This window comes from Onychomys torridus, chromosome 11 (genome assembly GCF_903995425.1).
Source record: "Onychomys torridus chromosome 11, mOncTor1.1, whole genome shotgun sequence".
NCBI classification, from domain to species: Eukaryota; Metazoa; Chordata; class Mammalia; order Rodentia; family Cricetidae; genus Onychomys; species Onychomys torridus.
This window is the reverse complement of record NC_050453.1, coordinates 29,182,786-29,208,770: the sequence shown is the minus strand read 5'-3', so window position 1 is coordinate 29,208,770 and position 25,985 is coordinate 29,182,786. Positions and strand designations below refer to the sequence as shown.

Below are 25,985 nucleotides of genomic sequence, written 5' to 3'. Positions count from 1 at the left end.
ACAGAATATATTCAGCATAATTACAATTATGTTCTAAAATGCAAAACAAAATCATACACTTATGAATATATCCATATATACACAGAGAGAAAACAAAGACTAAAATATCTGAAACTAATGTAAACGATTATATTATTGTTTGTATTTTTTATCAGAATAAACATCCCAGGATGACAAACACAATTTGCTAAATTTTTATAAACGTAAATTCTCAGGCCTGGGTTCGCACCTAATCAGCAGGTGAGATTTATTCATCTGTGGAGTTTTTTGAGTTTTACTTGTTTTGTTTCGTGCACACATAAGTGTGTATGTAACATGCACACATTCCAGAGGAAGATGTTAGGGAGTCGTCTTCTATTAGTCTTCACTTATTGGCTTGAGCCGGTTTCTCACGGAACAGGAAGCTCACTGGTGAGCTCAAGCGACCTTCCAGTCTCTGCCTCCCAGTGCTAGGGTTACAGGCATATATAGGTATGTGCAGCCATGCTCCACTTTTTACATGGCTGTTAGGGATTCCAACTCGGGTCCTCATGCTTGCATAGCAAGGGCTCTTATCCACTGAGAATGAGCTGTCTCCGCAGACCCCTAATCTATTTATTTACAAGTTCTTCAAGGAATTGAAAGCACACACTCGTTTCACAACCAATACAGTATAGCAAAAACAAAACAGAAAATGCAGTACAGATCTGATATGACTCTACACAACAGCAAAGAACGTCTTCATGACGACGTGAACTTACCATTCGTCTGTAAAGTTCAGTTTTATTGTGCTTGTAGTTGTTCCTTCTGTGCTGTAGTGCAGACTTAAAACTGGTTCACCTGTGCCTGGCTTGGGGCTCAGCCTTTCATTACTGTTATCTGAAAGTTGCGTTTAAAACATTTGAGAAAGTCTCTGAAACCAGTAAAAATATGACATTTCCTAAAATTTAAAAGGACTTAAGTTAGGCTGTTCTTGTCATCAATTTTATTCATGTTAGATTCTCCTTTAAAGTTCAAAGCAACATTATGAGTTTCTAGCTTTGTGTGCATGACTCCCTCATATTTAGGGGGAGATCAAATGCACTGAAAACCACTTTCATTAAGGAAGCAAAAGCTATTAGCGTGCAATGACATACATAATAAACGGAACCTTACTTAATAGAATACCCATGATTTACTTTTTAGTTGCTTGAACATCAGTCAGATGCTACTGAGATCTTCGCTCTCTCAAGACACACTCTATGGCAAGGCAGCAGTCTACAGTGCTTTGGCATTTTCTAGAACTGTGTCATTATTTTAGTATACTTCAGCTTTTATTCTTAACTATTTCTGCCAAGAAGGTATTTCTTAATAATGGACAATAATTTCACCTTAAAATTTTATAGGGTATATCTACAATACACAATGTCTTTTTTAAAATGGCAAATAAAGGTGGGCATGGTGCTCACACCTGTAATCCCAGCACTTAGGAGGGCCTCCAAGGTGTCAGGGCTGGCTTGTGTTCCACAGTTAAAAACAGGCCAGCTGGGCTAGAGTGAGGCCATCTTTCAAAAAGAAAAACTTCATATTTGGCTGGGCATGGTTGCACATATCTGTAACCCCAGCATTCAAGAGGCAAAAACAAGTGAATTGCTCTAAATTTGAGTACAACCTGGTACACGTGGTGAGTTCTAAGCCAGCCAAGGCTATTTAGTAAGATCCTGTCTCTAAATTAATCAATTAATCAAACAAAATAGCAAATCAAAGCCACAAAAACTGTAGAGACTATTCAAATCCCTCTCCCCAAAGAGCAAAAGAATAATTAAGGACAAAATCCAGCAGAACTTTAAAACTTCCCATTTGATAGTCATTAACAGCTCGTGGAAGTACCAGACACTTTGGCTAGCTTTCTCGAGAGAGAAAACCTATCTGTGGTTATCTCTTTCTCTTGGCATCCACTCCAAAACTGATATGACAGTGAATTACTCTTCCTAAAAATAACAAGAGATCACAACTTTAAAAATCTAAGTTACTCACGCTTCTTTTCTGCTTTTACAATGATGCCAAGAGTGGGTGCCAGGGCCTGCAGTGAGCCCACTGAGTGTTCTACCACTGAACTAGATGCACAGGCCTATGCAGGTTCTTAACTGTTGTTACAATGAAGGACATACCCTCTCTCCACTCCTTTTGAAGATACTGGAGCACTTATTGAAAGAGAACCTCGTAGAACCTCTGGTCTAGTTTATAACCAGGAAACATAACAGTATTTCAATAAAGGACTGGAGCAGAAAGGAGAAAGTATTCCCCAAGAGACAAGTGACCTGAAAAAGCTCAATTCTTATACTAGGTTTTAAGTTCTAACTTGTAAGAAATCTTGATTTATATGATTAAATCTTATTTTAAAATAAAAGTATAAATACAAAGCTGGCATCCCCAAATTATAAAAATCACTTTATTTCTATTCTATTTGTTTTGACTCCATCCTTAGTATAAACAGCTACTAGGAATGAACTAAAACCTATAACAATGCGTTCTCTCTGTCTCTCTCTGTCTCTGTCTCTGTCTCTCTCTCTCATCAGTGTCTCACTAGATAGCCTTGGTTTGCTGAGAAATACTTTTGTATAGGTTGGAGCTGAACTCACAGAGATCTGCCTGCCTCTGCCTATCAAGTGCTGGGATTAAAGGTGTGCGCCACTAAAGCAGACCTACACCAATTTCAACAGCTCAGCATTGGACCTAGGGTCTTGGAGGAGGCATTTTACAAAACAGCATTCTAGTAAATGCACAAAACTTTATCTTGGAAAAAGCTATCAATAACAAGACTTTGACATCTATCCATTCCTTTACCACTTGAGTAAATTTATAGTTGTTAGTCATTTGTCCACACAGTTTTCCTTTTTTCCTGTAGTTATGCCATTGAGACTTTCAATCCACTGATAACAAAGACACTACTGTTTTAAGGTTGCTGTAACTGGGGCTAAAGCCTGGGATGATCAAGGGCACAGGCAGAGCTAGAGCTGGTTCTTTCAAAAACATGTTATAAAACATTTTGCTATTTATTTTTCCTCTAAGGTAAGGAAGGAATCGAGGGTATGGTGGCACACATCATTAAACCCATACCAGGGAGGCAGAGGCACACTGATCTGAGTTCAAGATCTGCCTGGTCTACATTGCAAGTTCCAGACCAGCCAAGGCCACATAGTGAGACCCTGTCCTGAGAAAAAAAAAAGGGGGGGGGGATGGTGGTATTAAAGAGCAAGTATATTGCTCTACTACAGGACCTGAGTTCAATTACCAGAACCCATGTTGGGTCACTCATAGCTTCCTGTTAACTCCAGCTCCAGGGGATCCAACACCCTCTTCTGAGCTTCATGGACAACTGTAAACCCCACCCCTACCAAAACAACACCACCACATTCTTTTTGAAGAAAATGAGACAGATGGTTACATACATTCATATACTATTACTATAAGAATATAGTAAACAAAAGCAAGGAAGAGAGAGAGCAGTGCAGAAACATTTCATTAACATTTGCACAACAGCTGCCAACCCCTGCCCAGCAAGAAGCCTCCAGGCAATCAACGACAGTCACTATTTCTTTCCTAGAGTCATCTATTATAAAATTATTCAAACACAGTCACAAAATGGGGCAATATTCATACACTCATAAAATGAGTATAGCTGATTGACACTTTTCCTTCCAACTCTTAATGAACTCATCACCCTTGGCTAAAACTGGCCAATCACTGTATAAATGGAACAGACTCTCATTAGGTACTCAAACTTCAGATTCCTGAGTTTATTGATTTCCATATAGCTTCACATAAATTGTGTCTCTAGTAGAAACACTATCCAATACAGAATTTGACTTCTTAAAATGAAGGGCCAGTGTGAGTTTATAGCCAAGGGTTAGAATGCATTTCTTTTTTTTTTTTTCATTCTTTTTCTTTTTCTTTAAGCAAGATTCAAGCACTTTAGGAAAATCAGAATGGATAATCAAGATACATATGAATTACATTTGACAATACATTGACACCCTAAAATGAAATTAATGCTTTTTCATTTTGGGCATGCAGAGTAATTTGACTAATTTTGGACAGATGGAGTCTGATTATGGACTAACTTAAATGCACTTAGGCTGTTGTTGCTATTATTAATTCAATATTACAATAACAGAGTATTAACTCTATCTAAATATCTATAAATCAATCTATCTATCTATCATCTATTATCCATCCTTCTGTCCATCCATCCATCCTAGCCCATATAAACAGATATGATTCAACTATCTACTTTACTTGTTTTTATATGTCTTGGGGTCTTTATTTCTACAACAGAAAATAAAAATGATAGCATTCTCCTCATATTATGAAAATATAGGAGGTGACAGAAGTAAAATTCCTTCTTTCCTTTCCCTTTCTTTCTCTCTCCTTCTTCCTTTCTCTTGAGACAAGTTCTCTAAGACAGCCCTGGCTGTCTTAGAACTATGTAGACCAGGCTGGCCCTGAATTCCCAGACCCACCTTCCTCTAATTCCCGAATGCTGGGTTTAAAGACATGTGCCACCAAAACTGGCTCACAAGTAAAATTCTTAAGATACTGCTGCTGATCACATAAAAACTTAGTAGATGTCAACTATTATCAAGAGACAATTCTAAGTTAGAAAATAACTAACCTAGAAGTATAGAAAACAATTTGATTAACAGAAGAGGTAAAACATATGAAATACAAAATACAGTTTAATGTCCAAATAATGAAATACATCACCAATTGTCAGCTTCAACATTGAGTACTGGGGTGGTGATGGTGGAATTAGTCATTTCATTCCAAATAATCAACTGGTGGATAGTAACTCTAACAGTACACAGAATCTGGAGTGAAGTCTCAATTCACTATCTTTTCCCACTAGAATTTAAAATATACTATTTATAGATGTGTTCTGGTAGTAAATACTGAACTATTATTTCTCATTAATTTAACAGGCTTCAAACATTAGATACTTATTAAAAATAAAAAAAATTCAGTATATATTTAATGGCTACCTAAAATACTTCTTGAGCCAGACATGATAGTTCAGTAAACTCAGCTATTGAAGAGATGGAAACCGAATAATCTCAAGTCTGAGGCCAGGCTGCATAACTTAGGACTCCATCACTAAAAAAATAATATGGAGAAAAGGGAAACAGGGGACATATTATAATCTCAAAAAATAAAAAAATTACAAAAAGTAATACTAAAGGGCAGGGATATAGCTTTTTCTCAGTGTATGCGAGGTCCTGGCGTCAATCCTCAGTGTTGCATAAATCAACACCAATGTAATATTCTCAGGATAATATTGTTAAAATTTCAATTTTGTAATGGTATATAAGCATGATTTTTAAGGAAATATTTAATTAATGACAAATCCAACTGAAGAATTAGTAAAATCAGTTTTCCTAGGTTCTGATTACCCTCTTGTCTCCTATAGATAAATGCTTTAACACCATAGGAAGCCTACTTAGGTAAAATGACCCCAAGGGTTTTTTGATAGTTAAAGATTATCAACTTCTACTTAATGATTATCACTGTAATAAGTATAAAGCAATTTGCTCAATCATGACAAAGACTCATATGAAACTATTTTCTTACACTCTCCCCCAAATTAACTGTTATTAAAAAAACATACTTAAAAATAAAATAACTATCTGAATAAATATTTATAAGTTTATATATATATTTACGCATATATACACATGTATGTAGATACATGCATATCTACATATAGTATATGCACATATGTGCATAAATATATATGTGTGTATGTTGTATATGCATATATACACAAATTATATTCACATATATGCATATGCATATATATTACACAGTATGCATATGTAATATATTTATTTTTATACATAGCATATATAATTTTTTCTAGGCAGCAAAGTACATCATAGATACCATTGGGCTTTGTCCATAATTAGCACAGGAGAGCTACCCATATGTTTGTCCACAACTCTAAATTTTGTAAATATGATAAAGTATTTCTCATATAACAATGTCTGTAATTTGATTTTTTTTCCCCATCATCTTGTTTATTTAGAAAGCATATTGATTAAAGGAAATAGAAACTACTGAGACAAAGTCAGGAATGGGGGATATATGTTCTTGTAGCCCCAGCTTTCTCAGAGACTGACACAGGATTGTCTGAGCACAAGGCTTCAATCAGCCTGGGCAACAAAGCCAGACCTCTGACTATGTGTGGTGGCACACGCCTATAATCCCATTTGGGAGGCAGAGGCAGGCAGATCTCTGTGAGTTCGAGGACAGCCTGGTCTACAAAGCGAGTTCCAGGGCAGCCTCCAAAACTACAGAGAAACCCTGTCTTGAAAACCCCCTCCCCCCAAAAAAAAGAAAAAAAAAAAGAAACAGTATGCTTCTCTTAAAAGTTTGGTACTTATGCTGTAGATGTATATTTAATCACTGTCTAGGTGACTAGGTGCTTTCTCTCTCTCTTTCTTTCTTTCTTTTTTTTTTGGTTTTTCAAGACAGGGTTTCTCTGTGTAGCTTTGGTGCCTGTCCTAGATCTTGCTCTGTAGCCCAGGCTAGCCTTGAACTCACAGAGATCCGCCTGGCTCTGCCTCCCATGTGCTGGGACTAAAGGCGTGCGCCACCACTGCCCAGTGACTAGGTGCTTTCTTTATTGTTTATTTTCTCACAGTAGCACCTAGATTTCTTTATGGGGGTAGCACCAAAGATAAAAAGATAAAGATAAAAAGGTTACTAATAATGTTCAGGCTCAATGAGTTCATTTCACTGATGAATTTTTTCTTTGAATAATTACATACATCACTTGCCTGTCTATGCAGCAGTATAGGGAGCTGTTTGGATCATGAATACAGAATCCTCAACCAGTATGTTACCTTGAAGGAGTGAGTGAGTTCTTCCTCAGAGGACTGTATAAACTACTGGTACAGTAAGCTGTCACCATCCATGTTTGGTTTTCTTAGCTTTCTCTAGCTTTCCCACCTGACATCTGTCTTCAACATGCTTCTGCTTATCCCTCCCTCCATGCTTTACAATCATGGAGCAGAATGTGACCCTAACTAAAAGTCAAGTAGATCCTTCCAGAGCTGTGAGTCAAAAGCTCTTTCCTTATGTTATTCAGTCTCCCTCACCACTCCCCTCTCTCCTTATCTCTCTCCTCCTCCTCTCTTTCACATACATATATTTTAAAGACAGGGTCTCACTATGCAGACCTGGCTGGCCTAGAACTCACTGAGATCCACCTGTCTCTGCTTCCCAGGTACTGGGATTAAAGATATATGCCACCATGGCCAGCGTTTAAGTACTCCTTAATAGCAAGAGAAAACAGACTAAGTACTTCAAAGTCAACATTTAAAGGGTATCTTCCCACACACACACATGCACTACCCAAAGGTATCTTACACAGGACTGGAGAGATGGTTCCAGTCAGCAGTTAAGAGCACTGGCTGCTCTTCCAGAGCACCCACATGGCAGCTAACAACGGTCTGTAACTCCAAGATCTGACACCCTCACATAGACATATCTGGAGGCAAAACACCAATGCAAATACAATAAAAATAAATAAATAAAAAGGTATCTTACATAGCTTCTTTTCCCCATAACTATCTGTTTCTTCTGAAAGCTCTTTTTCTGGTGGTTTACTATAATCTTGTCAAGATACCTAGACACAATTTTCTCTTAATTATGAAACTGGCTAAACAGTTTCAAAGTACCACTTATTACTACCATTACTGTCATTATTTTGTAGTAATGACCCATACTACCAGATAAGGCAAACAATCTGCCCCAAGCCCAACTTCCATTCATTTTACTTCACAAAGATTTTTAAAAATGTACTCACTTCCCAGTCCTACTGCCTTAGACTAAATTCTTCATTGTCTTTTACCTGGATTATTACAATAATTTATTGTATACCTGACTCTCTTCAATCTTTATCTTCCATTATTTATCTATAATGTTGCCCAGATGAACTTTCCAATATGTAATCTGGCTATTATGCTAAATTCTCCAAATTGAAATCATTTCCATAGCTCTGATCACTTAAAGAATTAATAGTGGCACACCTTTAATCCCAGCACACAAAGCAGAGGTATGTGGACTGATCTCTGAAAGTTCCAGGCCAGCCTGGTCTACATAGAGAGTTCCAGGCCAGCCAAGACTAAAAGTGAAACTCTGTCTCAAAAACATAAACCCCACCCCACAAAAAAAAACCCAAAAAAAAAAACCCTGACCAAATATTGGTACCAATAAAAATGATATGACTTCATACGCTGCACATATATGACAATGAATAAAAACAACACAAAAAGAATATGGAGAGAGGTATATACAAAACAATCCTCCGAACAAATACATGATTGCAGATCTAATGAGAGCAGATAACAAGCCACAAAGAGGGAAAGGGGAAATACTGCATACTGGGAAGTCACATGCTTTGAGAGACACTTAAAGGATGAGTAGAAATTGCTTAACATCAACAACAAAGCGGTTTGGGAGTGGGAACCGTGCATCTACGCTGTCTGAGAAGGAGAGGAGTCAGTGTTAGCAGAATGCAGGCAGGCTACTCGGTAAGAACACAGGAAGTGAGCACAGTGTTAGCAGACGGAAGGAAGGCTACTAGGCAAGACCAGTGACTGAGCAGTGTCAGGAGACTGAAGGGACTTGACAAGGACACAGTGAGTAAGCAGAATGGCCAAAAGTAAGGTTAGAGAGATTACGGCCAGTTCATGTGTAGCTTATAAGACACGGTGTAAACTTCAGTAGCTTTCAAGGGTTAAAGTAACTTTAGATGGGAAAACGATAGGAGTATATATACACTTCTCAAAGATTTACTCTGCTGGTAAAGAACAGAGTGTGCCTTAAGTAGACATCAGGAAGTCAGTTACAAAGTTATTACATTAGGCCAGAAGTGACAGAGTGATGACAGGCAGGCTGTCTGAACTTCTAAGTACAGTTCACCTTCAGATAGCACATGTTGCCGTAGGTGAGCCGATGTGCTTAGGTCATTTCCCATTGGTAGGCCAACTCTGCTCAAAGGTCTTATCACAAAACTACATTTACAATGTAGTTTCTGCCAAACACAACTGATACTTGACCTCATACAACCTCTCTAAGGTTATACGACTATATGGCAAATGATATTACATGGTCACCCAAACAAAGAGCCTCCTAATTTCTATCTCTAGGCTAGTCAACCTCACTAAATGGCATCATCATTCACCCAGGCACTAAGGTCAAAACTGTGGGAGTTAAACTTGAATCTTCCCTTTCTTACATCCCAAAACCATATATAAATGAAGTACCAACTAAATAGGTATAATATTAAACATAAATCTATAGAAATTATTCTATATGGTTAACTAAACATGAATCTGGCTATAGTATAATATAATGTGATGCTATAATTGTATCCCATTTTTATTACTCTGGACAAAGATAAAACATGGTTAATTTTGTAGTTTTCAAATTCATTTACTCTGTTTTTTTCTTTTTCTCCCCCACCCTATTTTTTACATTATATTTTGCTTGATTTAAAAAACAAAGCAAAACAGATTTTCAATCTAACTCATGGCAATTCTCCTACATCAGTCTTCCTACTGCTGGGATTAAAGGCAAGAACTACCATGCCTAGCTTTATTTTTTAAGAACAGGAAAACAACAACAAGAAAACAAAACACCTAACAACAATACATGTCATCAAAAGATTTACAAATAAAGTATTTAAGACTGAAAGTACAGGAGTTTCTAATTTGTTTTAAATTTAGTTTTTGCACATTTCTCTAGGACAGTTAAAATTAGACCTATTTCACACCAGATACTACAGAAATACTAATTTTCTTCATTCAGTCAACCAGTGAGTCAGTCTGTCTGTCTGTCTGTCTGTCTATCTATCTATCTAAACTTTCAGCCTACCAAGTCTTACATTTTTCATGCTTATTCATATTTTTAAAAAGAAATTTGTGAACTCTATTAGCAGCTACCCCTTAGCCCTTTTCAGTTGAGATAACTGAAGTCAAGCTGGCGAGCTGGCTCGGCAGTAACAGTGCTTCAGCTAAGCCTGACCTGAGGTCGATCCCTGGAAGCCATGCAGTAGAAGGAAAGAACTGAGTCCTGAAAATGATCCTCCAATCACTGTGCAAGACTGTTCCATGGCACGGACCCCAATAGACAGACACATGTACCACATATAAATAAATAAATGAAGTTATTCTTTGTGGCTGAATATCACTAACATTATCATATCACAAAGTGCTTAGAATACTTCAGAGAATTCTGAGTTGATATAATAAGTTCTCTGCCTTAATTCTCAAGAAAATCCTACAGCTTCTTAGTCTTCTTTCTGAGTTCTTTTCATGGACCTCTTTTTTTTTTTTGTTTTTTATTTTTTATTTTATATTTTTTACTATAGTTATTCATTAAAATTTTTTCCATTTTACATGCCAACCCCAGTTCCCCTCCCTCCCCTTCTCCAGCCTCCTCACCTCCCTCCCACTCTATCCCCATCCACTCCTCAGAGTGATTAAGGCCTCCCATGGTAGTCAACAAAGTCTGGCATACCAAGTTGAAGGAGAGCCTAGACCCTCTCCATTGTATCAAGGCTGAGCAAGGTATCCCACCACAGGGAATGGGCTCCAAAAAGCCAGTTCATGCACCTGGGATAAGTCTTGGTCCTACTGCCAAGGACCCCACAAACAGATCAAGCCACATAGCTGTCACCCACATTCAGAGGGCCTAGTTCAGTCATGGGCCTCTTTTTTATCAGAACGTTGTCCTTTTCTAATTCTCTCTGGCCTCTATCAGCTCTGCTGGTGATACAGCTTGACCAATAAATCTGTGATGGCATCTAGCTCTCCTCCAGCCTTTGCTACTTCAAAAAGGCACCAGTGGAAGTATAAGAGGCTCTCCCTGCTGACTGCCCAGCTTTCTGTGTAAGCATAATGCTTCAGATTAAAAGTATTGGAGCTGAGTGGAGTAGCAGCATGACTGCAATCCCAGAACTTAGGAGGAAGGCTAAGCAAAACCCCTGGAGGCTCAAGGCCAGCATGGGCTATGTATAAGACCTTGTCTCAAAAAAAAAAAAAAAAAAAAAACACAACACAACAACAACAACAACAAAACAAAAAACCAACCTATCTGGAGTTTCACCACCAGTTAAGTATAACACAAAACCAAGTGTCATTACCATAGCAACCTAGTAATATGGACTATTACTACATTCAAATAACTTCTAAATGAATAATGGGGCAATGTGCTAACCTTAAACCACAGTGCTATATGATTTTATGATATATAGCTATCATAAAAATTTTATAATCATTTCAAACTGTTAGAGGGAGGGACTTCAAAGCAGTTATGAAATGTTGAAGGCAGAAATGAGCTTACACAGAACATAATTTGTTCAGGCCACAAGAGCCCTCTGTGCACAATACCACACAAGATAATTTAGTCCATAACATACTGACTGAAGACCATAATCAATATGCTAAGCAAAAGTGAGAAAGAACTTGTCTGTGCACTCAATAAAACTATGGATGATGGGCATAGCGCATCTCCTGTTGCACGCACCCTGTTGCTCATCAAGTGACATGGATCCGAGCTGTTTGTTAACCACAGAAGAAGGAGAATCTGAAACAAAAACGAGATTTCAACTTAAAAGTAAGCAGCAGAAAACTGCACAGCAATGTCATGACAATCTCTAATCTTAAGAAACAAATGTATAAGGATGGGGAAGAGAAGTAAGTACTGTGCTGTGTTTTCCAAGCTGTGAGTAAGCAGGGCCATGTGCTTAAAGTGTTATTCCAGGCAAGCATTTAGCAATCATGAGAATGAGTTGAGAAAACAATTACTCTACTTCCATGCACATACCTCTAATCAAATTCATCTAGCACAGATATAAGGTGCCAGATAGATAATTAGAAACAGGGTATTTCCTCTACAAAGAAGATACTCTGCCTTTCTGAAGTTCCCTCACCAGCTCTTAAGATGGCTTTCAGAGCATGAAATGAGATGCTCACTGGACAGTGGGAGATGCTGTTTGCTGTACCATGAGCTGAAGGAGTCAGGATGTTTAACAACAAAAAGCGGTTTGTTGGGAAAACAGTCAATGAGTTAAATACCTTTAAAGAAACATGTAACTTTAAAAACTCTATGATACATTGTGTATAATGAAACTACACACTGTGAAAGCTTAGGCTTCTTTACAGAGGTACCTGGTTGGAAAAGAAAAGCAAGAAGAAAGCTTAATGGTCTGTGCTTCTAGTTTGGCTTTAAAGAGTACAACTTTATTTTGATCTTTTGGGTACACTGGGTCTTCATGTGAGAATTTATTTCATTATTGGGTTCTAGTTTTTAGAAAACACTGGACTAAAGGACTGAAATGGAAAGAGTATTTGCCTTGTGTTAGCAAGTCTTAATTCTGATAATCAGAACATCTTTAGACAGCCCATGGATATGGTACCTTAACAAAATGTTAATGTAAGTTACACATCCTTTGTCTACAAAAACAAAACAAAACAAAACAAAAAACAAAACTGAAAATGTTACAAAATCCAAAATGTTATAGTGCTGCTGACACAATACAGGTGGAAAATTTCACCGCTAACCTATGATAGAATGTAGTCAGAATACAGACAGATTCACTAAAGTACTGCATAAAATTATCTCTGATGTTTGCATCAAATGTACAGAAAGCACAAATGAATTTCCTGCTTAGCCCTGAGTACTTCCCCTTGACACCTTATTAGGTATATGCAAATATTTCCCCAAATGTGCTGCTCTTGACCCCAAGCATTTGTGGACAAAGGATCCCTAACATAGAGAAGCCCCAGTGCCCCAGGAGAGCTCCAGCAAAAGGGGACAGTGTGGGTAACAAACACGGCTTTATGTCAAATGTGAAAGTAATTCCTAATTTCTAAGATCCTTTGCCCTGGTTCTTAGTGAACGTTGTTAGCAAGGCATGTCTCACTGCACCAGCTATGTTCATAATGACATTTCATTTCCTCCATACAGATGTTAAAGTAAAGATTATCCTGAGCTGAATAGGTAAGGGAAATTTCCCAGTATATCCTGGTTTCATACCAAATTTACATCATTTAATTACTTCCATTTGTGGTCTGAAGCCTGCTCCCAGTATCATTTCTATTAACCTCAAGTCTTCCATCTTCTAGTATGTATCATAGCAGTCTGCTCAGAGAATTTGATAAACCATGACATTATTCTAAAGTCTGAAGCTTTTATTCATTTTTACCTATCATCTTTTCACCATAATATTTAATTAAGGGTCTTTACTACACAAAAAGGAAAGTGGAAATCGCAGTGTTTATTGCTTCCTTAATCTACCATACTTTTCTCTTTAAAATAATTTCTCACTGACTCATTTTAGATCTAACATTGCCACCTGCATTATTTTGAAAAACAGGCTTTAATTAAGTAATTAGAAATAATGTTACACTTTTCAAAACAAAAACAAAAACAAGTCAATTAATTAAACATTAGAAAACCCTCCTTAAGAGTCTTTCATAAAATACAGTTCATCCCTCTCGATTCATCACACATTTCCCTATGTTCTCCTTTAATAATTAAATCTCCAAGATATCTCTAAGGCCACTAAGACATGCACTTCATAAATATTGGTTTTCTACATTATGGAATTCATAAATCTTCATGAAGTAAAATGTATCTTGTTTTTTCAATAAAACTTAGAAAGCATCACTAAAAACACACTAATGAAGATCTTCAATGCTATCGCCTCCACAAAATGTGAGTCAGTCTTACAGTATTTAAAATAATGAAGCTTCCATTAAATCAACAACAAAGCCCTTTACCAACTAAAACACTTTCACTGTACTGTTTTAGCCTGTAACAATTGCAGATTTCTAAGAATTACTTGTTATTCTTACATCCTTAAAATTTTTTAAATTATATTTTTATTATTTTGTGTACTTGTCTATTGTGTGTGGATATGCACATGTTAGCTAGCTCTTACATGGAAGTTAAAAGACAACTTGTGGGAGTCAATTCTTTTCACCATGTGGGTCCTGAAGACTGAACTCCAGCTGTCAAGCTTGGAATCAGGGCCTTTATCCACTGAGCCATCTTGCTGGCCCAATATCTTTTAAGGCTAATGTTTATGACACTTTGGATTTTGCATTTACTTTATTTATAATCTTGGGAACAGGCAACTCCTTTTAGAATTATTATTTTCCTATAACATAAATATGTCAAATAACATGCTTTTCTAATACTAAGTGTTCATAAATGCCTATAACTCCAGTTACACAAATACTTCCAAATATTAACACAATAACTAACAGAATAACAAATAACAACAATGAAAATATAAGCTTACACTCTTTGCTGAGGGACTGTATCCAAGCTGTCCATAGAGTTTCATAATGTGTCTATCTTAAAAATATCTAAACCTCAACTACAGTGTAGGCCCCAAATTGTCCATTCTAGTAAGGGCTATGTCCAGAGTCACCAATCAGAAAATGCTAACAAAGATGGTATGAAAGATCCCACCTTCTGTATGCAATGATCCTCACAGGACAAGTTTGCGAATAACAGAACGATGAACAGCAATGGCTTAGGGGGCCTCTGGTTTTAACTCTCTCTGTGTGTGGCTTTAACTACAGATTTGGACACTGCCATGAGACTATTGTGCTTCACTTTACACCTTAGGAACAACATAAAGGCATTTGGACAGATATCTTCTAATCTTGATATTATTGTTTTAATCTTTATGTTTTAAATTAAGTATCTCATAGAACAATCCTTACTAAATACATCTCAGGAAGGATTTTTCTTATTAAAGCAATTACCACAAAAAAAAAAAAAAAAAAGAAGCTTAAACTCGTTGCTGAAACTGTTGGTATATTCTACTCCATATTTGTGTGAAATATTTCAGAAGGCATCATTACAAAATAAAAATCAGAATATATGCTCCATTACTAAAAGCAATACAGTAAGTCAACACATTTAAAGTATTTTAAATGGTACTATTTTAAAGGTAGATATAAAAATGTTAAGCAACAGTTCATTCGATACTAAGCTCAATGTATATAGTAGTCATTACTGTGTATTTCTCCCAAATTTGTAGTTTGGTACTGAGAAAACCCTTCAGTCCTTTAACACCACATTTTTTTTTTAAATTATAGAAAAACAAAAAATTATAATCTAACATATAACAAGACTTTTTCAGCCATATTTCCTGGGTTTGAATGGCTTTTCACTCATTCACACTGTAACCCTGGGCAAGTTATTTCAATTGTCTTAAGTCTCATTTCTAACTCTATAAAAAGGGATGCAATATTCTTTTAATGAGCTCATCCTTATAAGCTATGTAATATATAGAGTCAGTTCATGTAACTGTTTTTCAGAGCTATAGTATTGACTGAAAAGAATGATGTAAAATTATCTTCCAACTAAGGAATATATATATTCATTTAATTATAGTTTAAACCCTGAGATCCACTACTGTTTTCCTTAGGACTCTAACACCTAAGGTAATTAACAAAGGCTTCCAGAACTGGGTCCGCGTCATGCCTGATTTATCAGAGGCCAGAGCGTCCGTCTCAGGAGTGCCGCCCTGGCTGTCCCTGTGAGCAGTGTGGGAGGCTGGCAGTAAACAGGGCCTGCTCGCCCAGGACAGGATGAATGCTGATTTTTTCCAATATGGCTCAGTTTTGAAAAGCCCTTTTTTCAAAAATAATCATCAATGTTTTACACCCTTCTGGGGTATAAAAGTTAATTTTTTTTCCAATCAGCAAAACCGTGCCATAAAGTGAAAAAACAGTTCCTACCTGCCCCTCTCTAGGCTGGCTCCATGCTCCAGTGGGGCTCTGTGGTGGTTGGGCCAGTACCAGTAGAATACACAGGGTATTGTCACTCTGAGCAGGAGCCAGCAACCCATGACTTCAGGGACCTGAAATGGAAAAAAGACCTGGGCTTTAAATTAGCTATATACTGAATGCCTTTGTTGTAGTTATTCCGGGCATTCATTTGATAAATGTCCAAGCAGCTCATTCAGAATCCTCAATGCTGTCTACCTTAAATGGCCTTGATATGAAGACATTCTGAAGAAGTAAAACACACTATAATTCAAATGGTATTTGCTTTCAAGTAACAAGAACTATATATTTATCTATCCCATCTCTATGCATCTCTGTTAACTGGGGTAGACTACACTACCTAAATACCTACTATAAATAAGATGGTACTCTCTCATGAATATTAGAAACTATATATACACATTATCTACCCCATCTCTATGCCATCTGTTATGTGGCGTAGGCTACAGTACTTAAATAAACTGGTAACTGGGAAACTCACAGACAATAGCCAAATGAATTGCCCAAGGTTCATCTAGTGGTAAGGTATGGGACAAGAATTCAACTAGTCTTAGACACAGATAATAATGTGATAAAGAAAAAAAGCTTTCTTTTTATGATTAAAGAAAAAGCGCCTCCAAACCTGACTGAGTTTTCTTCCCAGGACCCACACAGTGGAACTGATTCCTTGCAAGTTATCCTCTGACCTACACACATATGCTGTAGCTCACCTCCACCCTCCAGATAGATAAATACAATTAAAAAGTAATCGGCCTGGCTATTGGTGGCACATGCCTGTAATCTCAGCACTCAGAAGGATAAGGCTTCAACAGCAAATTCTACAACAGCCTGAGCTAGGCAGCAAAAGCATATCTCAAACAAAAAAAAAAATCACAAACAAACAAACAACCCAAACTTCATGCATGACCTAATTCCAACAGTCAAGGAAAAGAGACAGGAGATGACAAGTTTAAGAACAACTGGGGATACAGTGAGAGCCTATCTCAAAACACTGCCAGCAACAACATCATCATCATGGACATCATCAACATATGTTATGTTGCATTTCTGAAGAGCTTAGACAATGAGTTATAATATAATCTCTAAATGATTTACAGTATACTTCCTGACTTCTGGACAAAAATTACTTCAAACTAAAACAGGAGAGAGAGCTTAGGGGTTAAGAGCGCTTGCTGCTCTTACAGAGGGCTGCAATTGAGTTCTCAGCATCCATATGGTGGTTCACAACCCTCTGCAACTCTAGTTCTTGGGGTTCTAATGCCCTCTTTTGGCTTCCAACAGCATTGCAGCATATTGTGCACACATATGCAGGCAAAATACTCATATACATAAAAATAAACACATCTTTTAAAAACTAAAACAAAAATATCTTAAAGTAATATATTCTAAAATTGAAAACTGGATTTTTAAATTTAGCTCTGAAGGATTATCATTTGTAGTTGTCAAAACTTTTTTAGGGCCTGGAGGGATGGCTCAGTGGTTAAGGGTATATACCACTTTTACAGAAGACACAAGTTCGGCTTCCATCACCCAGGTTGGGTGGCTCACAATCACCTCAAACTCCAGTTCCATGGGGGTAGGGGGAATCTGGCACCTTAGTCCTGTACAAGCACCTGCACACATGTACACATACCCACACACTGACACAAACACACACATAATTGAAAATAATAAAAATGAATCTTGAAAAAAAAATCTACATTTAGAGTAGGTTGGTCCATATTCTATTTCAGAGACGAGGAGCTATGGGTCAGCATGAAGAGCAAGCTAAATCACAGCAGTTTTACTTTTACATCTGAATGGCTTTTTTTTTCCTCCTGTGACCCTGAGAATCAAACAGCTTCCCCTAGACAGTTCAATCACTGCTAGATTCCCAGTCCACTTGCAGATTTTAAATCAGAACTTGCACACAAAACTCTGATGAAAGATTTACAGCTGATCCATCTTGCCCTCAATAAAAGAGAAAACCATGACTTAAACATCTTGTTTAACCTTTGTTAAGAAACCCTTGTTTCCTTGTGGCACTGCAGGACCAAATCCAGGGCCTTAGGCACACTAAGCAATTGTCCTACCACCAAGCTATGTCCCAAGCTCTAACTCTTTTATATGACTTATTTTAAACAATAATTTAAAAGTGAAGTTGACATTATTTAGTGTTCAGAATAATGAAAGATTTATTGACAGGTGTGGTGGCGCACGCCTTTAATCCCAGCACTCGGGAGGCAGAGGCAGGCGGATCTCTGAGTTTGAGGCCAGCCTGGTCTAGACAGTTAGTTCCAGGACAGCCAGGGCTAAAGAGAAAAATCCTGTCGAGAGAGAGAGAGAGAGAGAGAGAGAGAGAGAGAGAGAGAAGGAAAAAAAGTAAAAGAGGGAGAAAGACAGAAAGGAAAAGGAAAGAAAAGAAAGATTGACAATTAATATATAATATGAATATATAATATTCCACTGTGATTATCAGTAAATATTACCTGGCTCCTTCCCATCTGATCCCACTAAACTTGGAAATTATTATTTCTGAAAAGTGACCTGTTCTCAACTTTCATTTAGAAATGAGGTATTGTTAGTTCATTCTATACTTAGCCTTTCACAGAATTCTCTTGAATCCTATGTTTTAAAATGAGGATAGAATATATCAGTCAATGAAATAATTCAAAAACTTTCTACTTTTACAATTTCTTGATTCTAAGTCATGTATCTTGGACACCTTATATCTAAGAAATTTAAATAAGTGGAAAGACAATGAAAGTACCATTTGTTAGCACTATCATAACTTATTTTAAATGTTCTTTATTATTATTATATCTGTACATATGGTACATATGTAAGTATGGGCACACATACCACAGCACACAGTAGGTCAGAGGATAACTTTCAGATGTCAGCTTTCCCCTTCCACAGTGGGATCTACGATTTAAACTCAGGTCACCAGGCTTCCATGGCCAGCTCCTTTACTCACTGAGCCATCTGCTGGCCCCTTATAATTTGATAGGCAAAACATATCACAAAAAAATACCTTTTATGTATAAGAAACTAACAAACTAAAATCAAATATACTAATTTTGGTACCTTTGTCAAAACAGAACAAGCCTTGGTTTTATGACTTTAAAAAACCACGTTTACTTCACTTTCTGACTCTAACCTTGGGCTTTCAACATTTTCTTTGTGATTTTCTGCTCCGTGATAAGGAAAGCATAGGCACAGTCAGCATAGCTAACCATTACAAGTTCTTTAGTTTTAGACAATCTCACAAGGACTTTAGGTTCTACGGCACAGACGCCTTGAAGTTCACCTGGGAACAGACCATGTGTGGACCCTGGTGTTTTCCTGACCTTCCCAATATAGAGGAAAGCAACCATCAGCAGGGTTCAGGACTAGCTGGCATTGGTAGAGGCTGTACTGTAACAAAGCCCATGACCACATGTCAAATGCGCAACCATTCCGAGTACTTCTAAGTACGGTCCCCAGAAAAGAAAAAAAAAAAGCTAAAATAAAATAAAGCTAATTTTGGAACTTTCCTTTTTTTTTTTTTTTTTAAGATTTATTTATTATGTATACAGTGTTCTGCCTGCATGTATGCTGTGCACCAGGAGAGGGCACCAGATCTCACTATGGATGGTTGTGAGCCACCATGTGGTTGTTGAACTCAGGACCTCTGGAAGAGCAGCCAGTGCTCTTAACCACTGAGCCATCTCTCCAGCCCCACAATTTTAGCACTTTCTATCCTGATAGTAAAGATATCTATTATGAGAAAAATGGATCAATTCCTGTTAATACACACACAAAATGCATTTAATTGTTAAGTATAAAGGTTTTTAAAATGTTTATTTATGTTTATTTTATGTGTGTGGTATTTTGTCTACATGCATTTATGAGTACCACATTCATGCCTGGTGTCTGTGAAGGCAAGAAGAGGGTGTCAGTCCCCCAGGAGTTATAAACAGTTGTGAGCTACCATATGGGTACTTGGAATTGAACCTGGGTCCTCTGCAATTAAAGCCAGTCTTTTAACCACTGAGCCATCTCTCGAGTCCCTAAGATAAGGTTTTAATAATTGTTAGTTAATTAAAAATTCTCTTTTTGCTAAATTTCATAATTTCCCTTCTACATTTTTATAACATATATTTTGAAATGAAGAATTTTGCCAAAAGCCAACTCATCTTTCCTCATAACCAAAGCTTATTTAATTGACAAAGAAAACAGACCTTATCAGTTGCCCTCTAATCACAGTTTATAAGGCTTTTAGTTAGGTAATAACATTTCTAGGACAGAGTAAGACAAAAGTAGCACTAGCAAATGAACACAGGGCATGCTACAGATTAAAATTTATTAGGGGGTTGGGAACGTAGCTTAGTTGGTAGAGTGCATGCATGAAGCCCTGGGTTCAGTCTCCAGAACTACATAAACTGGACGTGGTGGCACACTCTTGTAATGCCAACATCTTGGAGATAGAAAAAGGAAGATTAGAAATTCAAGTTTATCCTCGGCAACATAGAAAGTTTGAGGCCCATCTGAGCAACAGAAGACTATTACTCAAGAACAAAACAAGCAAACAAACAAACAAAAAACTAAACAAGGTGCCTTACTTATATGAACGTTATGATAAACAAATAAGATACGCAAAAAATACCTCACTTTTAGGTGAGGAGATTATTGTACACTGAAATAGCCCTAAGGATTTCAAATACTGGATCCTGTGGGCCTTAGAAAGCCAAGAAAATTGTTTAATAAAAAAGAAAAGAGAATGTTTGTCAACTTCACAATTGGTAAGCTTGAGCTCCTTAATGAATACCACCAGTAGTAAATTGGCCTCCAAACTTAGGTACAAGTTAATTCAAGTGATACTGAGAGATAAGAGGACAGCATTCTCTTGTTTCAGAAAAACCCATATAATCCCTTTACATTTGTTTCTGAGACAGGGTATCACTGTGAAGCCCTGGTTTGCCTGGAACTTTCATGGAGACCAGACTGGCCTTGAACTATCTGCCTTCCTCTGCCTCCTGAGTGCTGGGGTTAAAGGCGTGCACTGTCACACCTCACACCACTCTCAAATTTTTTACTCAAAAAACCTGCTTCAATTTTCAAATTTTTGGAACTTTGCATGAAAGGTAAATAAGCCTCAATTTCCTTTTCTAACACTGACAATGTACTTTCTTCCTCATAGAGGTTTGCTTCCTATCAAAATTCACTTTACTACTTGATTTGTTACTGCTAAGTTTAGTATCTTAAAAATATCTATGTCTAGAAGGGGCTGGCAAAATGAGCCAGCTGGTAAAGTGACTGCCTCCAGCCTAACAATGGGAGTTCACTCTCAGAATCAACACAGTGGAAAGAGAACTGAGTCTCACAAGTTTTCATCTGTCTTCCACATGGATGCTCCTGGCATGCTTGCATGTGTGTAAGTGTGCACAGGCACACATGTGAGATTAATAAAAGTAAAAAGACATTATATATATCAAGACATTTTATTTCCCTCTTTATTGGTTTTGTTACATGACTCCTTTTTGCTTTAAAAACATTCTGGGCTATTGTACTATATGGAACATGAATTCATAGTAAATTGTTTTATTCACGTATGCCATTATTATAATATTGTCAGATTTTCTTCTTTTAAATATAAGAAAAGATCTGTCCACAGGGGAAAAAAAATCAGAGCATTTTGGCCTTTCTTTCTAGTAATGTAGTAATGTAATAATAACAAATCAAGCCCCCCAAATTTGTTCCAAATGCCACATGTATATATATTACAGAGGCTTAAATTTATTATATTTACCACAACATTATTAACAAATGTGCTATGGTTACCATTGCAAGATCATATATTTATAGAGCAGAGGCTGACTAATTCTACCCATAAATGGTACAGATTAATTCCAAGTAATTAAATCAGAGTTTTCAAAACAATTAACACCCAAACTCATTACTCCTTAGGGTGGCAAAGCAAAATATATCAAAGTATTATAAGTTCATAAGAGTGAGAATTTAGGCACATTTTTTGTTCCCTGATGAACATTTTAACACCTACTATAATACCTACACGGTAAGATATATAGTACCTACTACTCATCTTGATAAACACTCATGAAGTATCTTTTATTATTCTCAAGAAGTGTTAAAGGAACTGGAGTGTTAATGTATTATAAGTGGCACAGACCATTATGATATATTATCAGAATTGGATAGTTTAAGAACAGGAAACCAAAATCATAAAGTACTTCTCCTGCCCTATATAAGGAAGTTGATTATAGCAGTGATAAGAAAATGCTGGGGCAATGGTGGTACATGCCTTTAATCCCAGCACTCGGGAGGCAGAGGCAGGCGGATCTCTGTGAGTTCTAGGCCAGCCTGGTCTACAGAGCTAGTCCAGGACAGACTCTAAAGCTACAGAGAAACCCTGTCTCGAAAAACCAAAAAAAAAGAAAAAGAAAGAAAATGCTGAAAAAAAAAATCAAATAATAACAGAAGAGAATGATTGAGCAAGCATGCTAGTATGGCCAAATAATTACTCGGTCCATTTCAAAATATTGGTTAACTACAGACTTTAAAAAAAGAAGAGCCAAGAGTCTATAAGCATAGGTTCATTTTAGCACATAGGAAATTTCTACAAAAATATCAAAGCAGGCATGAAAGATATACTAGAAAGTAGTTCAACAGTTTTAAAAGTATAAATAGTTGCCCCTTTCCAAATATTTTTACAGTAAGAAAAGACACTGTTGTATATTCACACCTCTGGGTAATGCTCCTGCCAACCTGCCCTCTAGTAGCAGACACTGAACACACTATATTGCCAGGAAGGGAAGGAAAAGCCGCAAGCACATTAGGTCCCCATCTGAATGGGAGGGAAGACTGGACTACACAGAGCAGTATTAGGAAGCAACTGGAGAAGCTGCTCGACACACTTGACATCAATAACCTGAAGCTCGAGGGTCCCGTGAAGAGCCCTCAGGAGGAGACTGATCAGAAGTGGAAGTGGAAGGCTGATGCTGGGCCTGTGCTAACTCTTGCTGCCTCTGCTGCTCAGCCTTCTTAAGCCTCAGCTGCTGCAGGCGCTTACGGAGCAAAGCTATCTCAGGCCCCCTTAAAAATTCTGACACAGATAGGAAAAGAAAGAAGAGAGTAACACGACAAAAAATAGTACAAAGTTGATTATACACTTCAAAAGGGAAAAGATTAAATAAGACATAGTTCAAAGAGGAATACCAAAAACACATTACTGATAAAAATAGTCATTAAATTAAGACAAGACTATACACATATAACCAAATGTTTCTCTTTAATTTTGATAAATTAGATACATAATTTCTACAAATATCCAAGTAACCAAATTAATGAAAATAAAGTCCTCCATAAGCAAAACACTATTTTACTTTATTTTATGGTACTTTACTTCATATTATGGTACTACAGATTGAATATAGGGCCTATGCATATATTTAATCACTGTACTATACACTTAGCCTGTAAAATTCTTAATTAAACATTCAATTTTTCATCATTTTCTTTTCTTTGTACAGAAAATAACACAGAAATGATAGCTATAAAATATTAATTTAAATAATCTAAACAAAAAATTAAACTACCTTACTAATTTCAATACAATAAATAACAATTAAAATTCAATAAAAGGAGTAAAACGTTATGTATTTAAAAACAATTCTTAGAATTCATTAGATCTTTTAAAAATGCAAGTTGTAGGTCATATCCTTAAAAATGTTTCTTTTTATGTTGGAATTGTCATTTATCTTTTATATTTTAGTTCAAAAAGATTTATACAACATTTTATTATCTTTTTCTGAGGAAATGATCCAGGTGAAAAGAAAAATTCCATGAAATTCTGCAAAGAGGTAGTTTTTTACCTATTACAAGAGCAAACTAATCCTTCCCCCTATGGAATTTACATTCTGAGGGAAAACCAGGCATCTGTGAATACACAAACACACACAGAGACGTATGCATGTATGTGTAGTAACCGATACAACAAACTAGTAGAGAAGACCTGGAAGACAGACGAAAGGGAGAGACTGCTAGTTTGTGAACAGTCCAGGAAAGTCTTCTAAGGTGCTGCAGTAAGCTACACAGCTATCGTGAGGAAGCTGTTCCTGCGGGAGGAAAGGGCAAGGGGAATGCTCAGCGGAAGTGTGGGAGATGTGAGGGATACAGGCGGCATACTTGCTAATGTCTAGACAGAATGAAAAAGGTTGGGCCTAGGTACAGGGAAAAGAAGCTGCCATTTGCTACAGTGGAGAACAAAGAAATTCATTTTGAAAAGAACTAAGAGCCATCCAAGTGGAGAAGAGAACCAGAGACTGATGTCAGAGTCAAGAATCCCTAACAGAAATTTGGATGTCACTGATGATGAAACTTTAAGGCCCCTGACAAAAGGTAAGAACTGAGCCCTGGGGAACTTTAATATCTTAAGAGGATGACCAGAAGAAGCTGGGGTAGGGCAGGCACAATGGAGGGACTAAAGTGCTGTAGGTAAAGTGATAAAAGTGTGTCCGCAAAGAAGGATGGAGCCAGCCAATGTGTCAGTGTCTGTACTAACTCCTGAAAAGGATGCTGACTGAGACCTTCGTACTCTGTAAGCCAACGGCAGCACTGACGCGAGCTGGTGTGTGCTGAGATGAGGCCGAAGGGACGGAGCAGGTTCAACCAGTGAGGGCATGAAATAGAAAGCACGGACATGCTGCAGAAGTACTGAGTGTTAGTAGAGGGGGACGTCAGATGGTGGTGAGGAAGAAAAGTCAAAGGGAACTTTGTGAGTTTTAAATGGGGAGGAAGTTTGTGCTGCTAGAATACAAACTGAGAAGGAAAATACAATACATGAAAAGAAGTAGGCGAGTGTGGAGGCCCACAAAGGTTTCCTAGTGAGATCTGAGCTTGCTTTACCTGGCAGGGCTGCATTAAAAGATTGCTTGACCATGGGCATGGTTACTAGGTGACTGGAAGGGTCTGCACTGGGCTGTGCTGGGGGGGAGGTCTTTTGTTCCACCCCTTGGCATTCCTATAAATAACCCTTTAGAAGAGCCAGAAGGGGACAGTGGATAAGGATCCAGGCCCTCCCGAGGCTTCCTGTGTTTCTATCTGTTTCTCTCCCCTCCATCCTTCTATCTAGTATCTCTTAGCCCTCACTCCTCAAGAATACTCTGTTGTAAAATGTGGGAGCCGGTCTTCCAGCTGGGCTCCCATAGGCGAGTGCAGGACAAATCAAGGACATGGAGAAAAATTATCTTTTAGTAATGGAAGCACATACAATTCCTCTCAGTGATATTTACAACAAATTACATTCTAGCCTCTCATGCAAATATTTTGTTGTTGTTTGGGGAATCAAGGAAGCTTGAGTCATAAATATCTTATTACTGTGGCTTCTGTTTATAAAGAATTGTCTTCAACCTGCTAATTAAGAATTAATGAACAATTCATCTTGAGTGAGATCATCCAGACCCAGAAAGACAAATAAATACTAGGTATGCATTCTCTTAGACGGGCATATTAGGTGTTACGTCAATGATAAGCAAACTACTAGCAACAGAACCATGGAGGTTAGGTATAAAGTAAGGGACTAGTGGGGATGGTTAGCTCTCCCCAGGAAGGGGAAATAGAATACATAGTTATGGATGAAAGGGACTGGAATGGATCAAGAGGGGATGGGGAGGGAAGATGGGATAAAGGAGGGACTATGGTGAGAGACAGCTAAAATTAAGGGTCATTTGAGTGGCAGTATGGAAACCTAATACAGTAGAAGCTTCCTAAAATACATACATATTATATATGTTTATCTATCTATATATACACCCACACATATATTGTCTTCATACATATATATTAAGACAATCTAAACAAATCTGCCACATAACAGAGGAGACAGAGCCCCAACTCGACATCTCTTGTCAACAAATGAAGTTTCCAGTACTGGGATTGGGTTACATCTAATTGAGTTGATGGCCAAAGGGGTTCCATGGGAACTGCCAAACAACTCAGGCTGCTGCAAAGACTACAGATTTCTCTCCACAAACTGATGGCAAGGCCCCATTGCTGAAGACAGCACCTACACAACTCATTGAACACAGAGAAGTCAAGCTGGCACCTATTTAGAGCCTTCACCCCACTAGCTAGTATTCTTGGTACTGGACAGTACCCTGCATGGTACCAGAG

The 25,985-nt window shown here is 37.5% G+C and overlaps 1 protein-coding gene across 2 annotated transcripts in view; it reads right to left on the bottom strand.

Annotated features, from left to right (window-relative positions):
* Dcaf6 (DDB1 and CUL4 associated factor 6) overlaps positions 1-25,985 on the bottom strand; it is a 120,900-nt gene that overhangs the window by 26,712 nt on the left and 68,203 nt on the right. The window contains exons 11-12 of one of the 2 annotated variants that reach the window (XM_036201920.1): positions 11,551-11,610; positions 741-858 (exon numbers count right to left, since the gene is read on the bottom strand). In XM_036201920.1, the coding sequence (XP_036057813.1) occupies positions 741-858; positions 11,551-11,610 (178 nt within the window). The remainder of the gene's footprint in view (positions 1-740; positions 859-11,550; positions 11,611-25,985) is intronic. The other variant, XM_036201921.1, reaches the window with a different exon arrangement.